This window comes from Tupaia chinensis, unplaced genomic scaffold, assembly GCF_000334495.1.
Source record: "Tupaia chinensis unplaced genomic scaffold, TupChi_1.0 Scaffold000348_1, whole genome shotgun sequence".
Taxonomy (NCBI): domain Eukaryota; kingdom Metazoa; phylum Chordata; class Mammalia; order Scandentia; family Tupaiidae; genus Tupaia; species Tupaia belangeri.
Genome location: NW_006159842.1, coordinates 1,549,622 through 1,557,617, shown reverse-complemented (window position 1 = coordinate 1,557,617; position 7,996 = coordinate 1,549,622). Strand labels below are relative to the sequence as shown.

The 7,996-nt window shown below is 57.9% G+C and overlaps 1 protein-coding gene across 1 annotated transcript in view; it reads left to right on the top strand.

Annotated features, from left to right (window-relative positions):
- The window catches only part of NECTIN1 (nectin cell adhesion molecule 1), a 71,905-nt gene that overhangs the window by 243 nt on the left and 63,666 nt on the right, over positions 1-7,996 (top strand). The window contains exon 2 of the mRNA XM_006152319.2: positions 17-57. Coding sequence (XP_006152381.1) covers positions 17-57 — 41 coding nt within the window. The remainder of the gene's footprint in view (positions 1-16; positions 58-7,996) is intronic.

Genomic DNA, 7,996 nt, shown 5'->3' with positions numbered 1-7,996 from the left:
GCGCCGTCGGACGCTGGTGGGGACTCGCTCTCGGCTTGACCGCATTCTTCCTCCCAGGTAAGCGCGTTCGCCCCTGCCTTGCCCCCCCACCTCCCCAGCCGCCCCCATCCACTGCCTCCCCGGGGCTGGCAGCTGGATGGAGGGCACCACTGGGTTGTACGGAGTGAAAGGGGCCAGAAAAGTTGGGTCAAGGCTTGGGTAGGGGAGCAGGAGGTGGAACAGCCGAGAGAGGCTGAGAAGCCCAACCGCCCGCCCTGCAGGGAAGCAGTCGGGTGCACGTCTCTATAGAGCAAGAAAGCACTTTCTCCGCTCCGTTCTTAACAAAAATAATAATATGTAATCGCGTTCTATTTATTTAATAACCAGCTCTCAGCTCGGGAAGCAGTTTGGAAACATGCTTGTTACATAAATGCAAAGTAATCGCGGTCTCGGGGTAAGAGACAACAACCTCAGGGGGAGCGCGTCAGTCCCGGCGCTGGTGGGCTGTGGGTTTGGAGGATGGCGAGGGGCTTCCTTCTTTCGCCGGCCCCTTTGCCATTGCCAGACGGTTTCGGGCGCTCGGGCCCCCTCCTGCCCCACATCGCCGCGCAGCGGGCGCTGAGAGCCCGCTCCAGCTGCAGAGAGCTGGTCGCTCACCTGCGGTTCCTTCCTGGGAGGGTGAGGCCGGGCTGCCTGGGATCGCTACCTCCCTCCTGGCCTTGCGCGGAACAGGGCTCGGCCTGGGAACTCCGCTCTCAGTTCGGTGGGCTCTCCCCGGAGGAGACGCGGGCTTCGTGCCAGCCAGGTGGCTGCATGACCCACTTTCCCGAGAGGCCCCGAGGGTTCCCCGCCTGTCCTTTCTCCAGGCGCAAGCAGCCGGCGGCCAAGGGGTTAACCCGGTGCCCGACCCTAGGGTAGCCTGCGGTGGCCCGTTTGGACTGGTGGGGTGGAGCGGAGGCAGGGAAGGGCGCAGGCACATTGTGCTGGGGAATGAACTGGAAAATGCGTTTAGGAGGCAAATCCGACCGTCCCCGCGCCTGCATTTAACCCTTTGTGTCCCTGGGAAGCTACCGGGTTCCTTCCCTGCCCGGTGACACCAGCGAGGGTCAAGGGGAGGTGGGGGTTCCTTTAGCCCTGTGGGGAAGAACCCCAAGCCCACCTCCTGCCCTAGCAAGATGATTTGGGGGGTGGGTGGCTAGACTGGAGCACGTGGCCCTGTGCAGGATGGCTGATGAGGGGGTGGGGATGTAGAGACCAGCTCTCTCTGGGCCAAGATTTCTAGATCCCCAGCGCCTGGCGAAGCAGCAGACTCACTAAGCAGTTCGCTAGCGAGGGGCCAGTGTGGCTGCCAGTCCCGGGCCTGGGTGCACCCCTGGGAAGCGAGAGCCTGGCTCCATCCGCTCCTGTGGCCCTTTTCCTGCCAACCAGCTCACTACCCAGATGCAAATCCCAGCGAGTGGTGGGTGGTATGGCAAACAGAGACCAGGTGCCCCCAGCCCACCTCTGGGGTGCTGCCTGCTAGACCTGTGGGGACAGGGGAATGGCAGGCCACAAAAGGCACTGCCCACTTCTCAGGGGCAGGACTGAGCCCCCCCCCAGAGGGTGGTCTGGGTGAGCATGAGAGGTCTTCGCCTCACCCTGGGCCACCTGGGACGCAGCAGGAGAAGCAGCTCTGACTCTAAGACTTGCCTGACCGCTGGTGTCTGGGCTTCTGGAAACCCTTAAGTTCCATATGTCCACATCCGGAACTGGGAGGAAGGAGAGCCCCCTGGCGCTCTGGTTGGTCCAGCACACTAAGGGTTAACCTAATCCTGGATGGACAAAGGGCGCGAAGGTTCCCAGAGGGGGAAAGAACTCACCCCATTCTCCCTCTTTTTGTTATTCACTTTTTATTTTTTTTCCTTTATGGATATAGTAGAGACCCAGCCCTGCTCAGCTATTGTGTTTCTTATCCTTTTGAAGAAAGAAATACTCTGTAAATCCCAAGGTTCATAGCATTTTATACACAGCTATGCTGAAAGTTCTCGACTGTTGGGCCTTGAAAACCTGCATATCTGGAGATGCTCCTGTTTTCTCCAGATCACACTGTGTTCAAGATGGCCACAGTGCCTGGCTCCTCCCTTGGAAAGAGAGTCTACCTCCCTTTCTCACACAGGAAAAATTCTAGTGCACCTGCCTAGAAATGAAGTGTTGAGAATGTCTGCAGAACTGCTTTACTTTTGCTTGAAAGGAGGAGACAGTTCAGTCCTACCCACATGCAGAGATATTTGTGGGTACTTTTCATAGTTCATTCAGGGAAATAGGAGAGAAAATGGCTTCCACCAAGTCACAGATTTATACACATCCCACTGTTTAATGTTTTTTTCCCCTTTTATTCTTTATTTCTAAAACCATTTCCCCAGATGCTTTCCTGGGGGCAATTATGCTTTCTTTACCTTGTTTATTTCCTTTGTTTTCCTCCCAATTCTTGTCTCTGTGGGTGTGTCTTATCTTTTGGTGGTTTTCTTTTCTCATCTCTTGTTTTGTGATGCTGGGGGTTGATTTGGGGGACTTGAGGCCTGCCTTGCTCAGCCCACTCAGGAAGTGACACTCACCTGGCTCAGAAATCCAGAAGAGGGGTGGGATGCAGAGAACAGAGCCCCAGCTGCTGGTAAGGGATGGGCGGCGAAGTTCCAGGAGCTGCAGCCTCTGCGCTCCTTGGTGAGATGCCTGTGCTCCTCCGGCCCCCTCTGCTCGCCTCTCCGGGGGTCTGGTATGAAGGGAAGCAGATGGGTATGGTGGTACCCGGTCTGGCACTTGAACAGAGGCTGGCAGGAGACCCGAAAGTTGCCAGCCCACGGCACTTTGCACACCCGCCGGCTTCCGCCCCGTGATCTCCCACTACTGCATCTCTGGGGACTTGCCAGTCTGATGCTCTTTTCTGGGTTCTCCTGGGCTGTGACGGGGAGCACAAGGAGGGGGGTGAAGAGAGGAGCCTGCTGGGGGAGGAGCGAGGAGCCCCTGGTGTGTGTGCGCGATGCCCCTGACTTCGAAATGCTCCCAATCTGGCTATTGAAGTGTAAACACAGAAGTATGTTTTTGACAACACAGACTTTACCAGGCAGAGTGGGAAAGCCTCTGTTTGTTTCCCGAAACGCCGATCTGTGGCTCCTTCCCATTAACTTGGAGGAGAGGGCCAGTGGGCAGCATCTCACAGGGGTGGACAGGGGAGCCCAGGAGGAGGCAGAGAACCTGCTGAGAAGCAGGTGTGCAGAGCCCTGTCCCACCCACACCACACCCTCCCTAATTGGCTTCCCCACACCTTTTGTCTGGAAAGAGAACACACACCCCAGGTGTCGCGCACACCCTCAGAAGACCTGTCGGGCCACAGCGCAACCCCTCTGCAGGCCGTGCAGCTTGCTGTCGTGGTGGTTTCCTTTGAAACTCCGAGTGGCAGGGCTGTGGGTCACATTGCTCCCCCGTGTCTCACAGGCAGTGTGCTGTGATCGGTCTTGAGAGGCAGAGCGACTTGGGCAAACCCATTCTTCAGGCCTGTGGTTTGTAGTCCGTGTCTATGAGGCAGCACTGTGGAGGGTCTCTGAATCAGGGTCAAGGCCTAGGAGGAGTGGAGGAGACATGGCAGAGCCTGGGCCCAGTGGCCCTGGCTGGGTGACTTAGAAGGTGACTCTGGAGCCTGAACTTCTGAGCATGCAGGGCAGGTAGCCCAGGTCTGCCTGGGGCCTGCTCACACCCGGAGAGTACTAGCAGTTCCCTTCTCGGCCACTCAGCTCTGCGCAAGGATTACGCCTTGGCCACTGCCTGACCCCGGATCCAGCTGTATGCTTCCAGGCCGGGTGTGCTGGGCAGCCCCCCAGCGCTGAGGGCTGAGCCAGGCCTGAGTGGACCCACATTGTAGGGGCAGCTGGAGGGGCAGAGGGTCGCCTGCCGTTGCAGTGTCTGGGAGCCTCTATTGTTTTGCAGCTGACTAATGTTCATTGTTCAGCACAAGCAGAGAACACCCAGGGGAGGTGTGAGTGGAGCTTCGATTTTCAGATCAGGCCTTCCTGGTTAACCTGGTAGATAGAAGACCTTCAACCTAGGAGAGGGACCCAGAGACGTGTCTGCATACTCACCTGCTGTAATGATTTGGTTTTTGTCATTTGACTATTAGCCAGCGTGCCAGGCTAGAATGGGCACTAGCCGGCTGTGGGACTGGGGCCTTCACGTCTGACAGCCCACACGTATGATCTCACCTTCCATGTATGCTGGGCGCGTGCACACGCTTGTGCAGAGCTTTGTGAATTTGTGCTGGTGATCTGCAATTCATGGTGCATGTGCAGAGCTGTGGGGATGGGATTGGGAGACGTGTGCACTCGTATCTGTGGGCCACCACGGGACCAGGCCATAAATGTATAATGTCAACTGTTTGTTCTTTACGTAGCTGATTTCTTAGACCTTCTGGCTGGGGTTTGCTGAGTGGCTCTGAGCGCTGATAATGCCTGTGCTCATGTCAGTGTCTGTGAGGGTGACTTTGGGAGGAGACCTGAGATGTGCTCTTGGCCAGCTCCTTCCAGGACAAGCTGCCAGGTCTGTGGGGGGTGGGAAGCTGCTTCCTTTTTCTGCCCTTGGTTTGAGACTGGGCCCCTGCATCCTTGCAGGGAGATGCCCGAGACCTTGACAACATGTGGAGAGACCCTCCTCTCACAGCCTTCTGTCGGCACCCCAGCAAACAGAGCAGTGGTGGAGCCTGTGAGCCGGAGCCAGGCCTGCCCCACAGGTTCTCATGATCCCTGCGTGGCTGGGAGGGGCCGAGGGAAACAGGTTTTCCGCTCCTAATTTGGCATCTTTGCACCCTGCATGGATCCTTGGGGAAAGAATTGTGGAGGCAGTGGTAGCAAACTGCATGGATTTGTGTGTTTGCTTGTTTTCAGATTTTTATCATAGGGTGCATGCACTCACTGGAGAGGGATAGAGAGAAGGGAAAGTGAGAAATCATGCCCCTGGGGGATAGTCTCGCCACAATCCCTTTTCTTCCATTCTCCTGCCAGGATTTGGGACAAGCACACACACATCCCTGGTGTGATTTTCAAGCTGCCCGGGCTGGGACTTGAACCACGTTTGGCTGTATGGAGTCCAGTGCCTTAACCACCATGCCATCTGCTGACCTCCAAACTGCGCATTTTTAAAGGGGCCTTAATGTGGGCTTCGGTCCCCCCCCCCCCCCGGGAGCAGCCCTCAGAGCCACAGATGTGCCCAGGTGGGTGACATACATGGCTCCGGAAGCAGCCTGTGTTCGTGCAGCAGAGAGTGGGAGCACCCTTGTTGGAAAAGGAAGTGGGAGTGAGGGGCAAAGAGCAGGGGAGAGGCAGTCCCAGGTGGTGCTCAAGCCCAGCTAGAAAATGCTTCCACACGATGCCCGCCTCCTCCATAGAGACCCGGGCTGCCAAGCCAGCAGCAGATGTGCCTGCTAGGACAGAGGTAATGTAAGATCTAAGCCTGGATCACCTTGCAGAGGGAATGCCCTGAGCTGGAGATGACACCGCTTAGTCCAGTTAACCCTTTAAGCTCTGGATTCCCTGGTGCTAGCCAAGGCTGGGAGATGGGGAAAGAGAAGAGAGAGGAGAAAGCCCATGAAACCTCACATCTGAACCCTGACCCATTCCACAAGGAGAGGAGGACTCGGTGCAGCAGGAGAGACCTGAGAAGGATGCGAAGAAAGACGTTTTGGCGCAGGCTGTCGATCTTTAGGGCAATGGATAATGCCAGGTTGATCCTAAGTGGGGGTGGGAGGCACTAGGTGTGTATTCTTGGACGGGATCTGGGCCTCTCATGGTCTCATGGAGGAGGGCAGGGTGGCAGTGATCTCAGGCCTCATTGTGAGGGAGCAGCAGACATCTCGGTCCATAGCCGTGTCTGGTGGCCCAGGGCAGAGAGACTGCAGAGCAGAGCCAGCCGGACAGGGCTGGACTCCCAGCTGTTCCACTTGTCAGCTCAGTGACCTTGCTGAAGTCCTGCCTTGTCGTCTCGGTTTTCCCATCTGTAAAGTGGGTTTTGATTCAGAGAGCTTTCCAAGGAGATGCGTGAAGATGAGATTGAGAATAGCATATGAAAGGCGCTTAGCACGTTGCCAGGCATGTGACACAAACACACAGTAAAGGGTCTGTCCTGCTCTCTCTTCCTTTCTTCTAAGCGGTCATGTCCCCACACCCCTCCTGAGCTGCTGATCGGGCAGGCCAACTTCGTGAGCACCCTGCAGCCCACCCACTGCTCGCTTGGAGCTGCTTGGGGATGGGTCCCTGCCTCCCAGAACGTGACTGCTGAGGTCATGGCAGTCCATGGGGGCACAGGTGGCCTGGCTGGCTGCAGACACCTGTGTAGGCCCAGCCCCGGGAGCCGAGTGCTGCATGGGCAGCAGGTGCCGTGTGGCTTTGTTCTCCAGCATGTCACCACGGGCCCTCCCGGCACCCGCTCGCTCCCTGGCTGCGGCCCAGCCTGGGCGCCATTGCCCATCTGGAGCGTTGCTGTGGCAGCAGCCAGGGGCTGGCGGGGAGGGCCCCCTGCCTTCTTTCAAACGCCCACATTTCAGGGGAGAATGGGTTCCTGGGCCTTCCCGCCAGGTGTCTGCTCACCCAGTGAGGTGGTACCATCCAGACAGGTATCTGGGGTCCCCTCCTCACCCCAGCGCCTCCTGCTGCAGACTGCGTCCGCCCCAACTAGGGTCACGACACCTGGCGCTTTTTACAACTCACAGCCCCTGCCGTAACCCCACGTGAGTGGTATTGATATTATTTCCTTTCATAGATGTGGAAATGAGACTTAGGCTTAGAAACTGGCTGCCCGTCTCGTGCCAGTGCAGTAAATTAGACACCAGCAGGGCGTAGGGGGTGGCAGGGTCTTCTGACTGCAAGTCCAGAGCGTCAGGAAGATGAAGGGGACCAGGTTGAGCAGAGAAGAGGCCAAGCCAGGCTGCAGGGGAACGCGTCCACGAGATGGTCCTTTGCTTTGCCAGATGCCACCAGTGCACACTCCGCCCCATAGCCAGCCCACGTGGCGGCTCCCTGGGGAAGTGAGAGCCAAGGTGAAGATGCAGGTTGGAGGGTGGCCCAGCCCAAGCTGACCACGGAGCCCTGGTTGGGCCAGGGGAAGAGGTGACCTTCTAGACACTGGGGCATCCCTTCCTAGGCATGTGGGCTGAGGCATGGGCAGGGCCCCTGAGGTGTGAGCGCTGAGCCCTAGGTCACAGGCGGGCAGGGGTGGGGGCGGCCTGGCCTAGGGCGGAGAACAGGTGCTCAGAAAGCCTATGGAGGGGACCAGGGACCGAGCAGCTGAGAGGGGAGGGGGACGAGATATAGCAGACACAGTCGACTCCCTCTCCTGGGCCCCCCCAGCCCCCTAGTCTGCACAGACCCCAATTTCATTCCCAGTTTATGAGGAGTCTCATTACCAAGCCACAGACAATAAAACCCGCCTGGCCACTCCGGCCCGGATCTCATTAGAGGACATTAGTTCCGCTGGCTGGTGGCTCCGTTGGGACACAGCTGCAGGCGTGGCCTGGGCAGCAAAACAGGCCAGTGGCCACAGGCAACAAGACAGTCCCACTAGGAGTCTGAGTTTGAGACCTGGGTTTAAATGGAGTCTCTCCCTCAGGCGTTCTAGAGCACATGCTCCCAAAGCTGGAAACTCAGGGCCCCTTCCCTTTCCAGGACTCAGTTCACCCCTGCCTGGAGGGGAGAAGGGCATAGCTCTCTCCTCCCAGGCCGTTCAGGGCAGCCTCCTGGGAGCTGGCTCTGCAGTTCAGGGAACATCGTGCCCAGGAGGGGCCCCTAGGGGAGGCCACAGCACACCTGCCCACACCTGCTCATCAGCAGGTCCCCTACGGTCCTGTCCTAGCAGCAGCGATGGGGTCTGGAGCCCTCATGGTGGCCTCTGCCTGAATCTCACCCTGTCTGTCCATCTAAGAGGCAGGGGTAGGGACCTGGGGTCGCTGTGGCAGAAGCTCTGTCCCTCGCCTGTAGATGGAGTTCCACCCAAAGCTAGA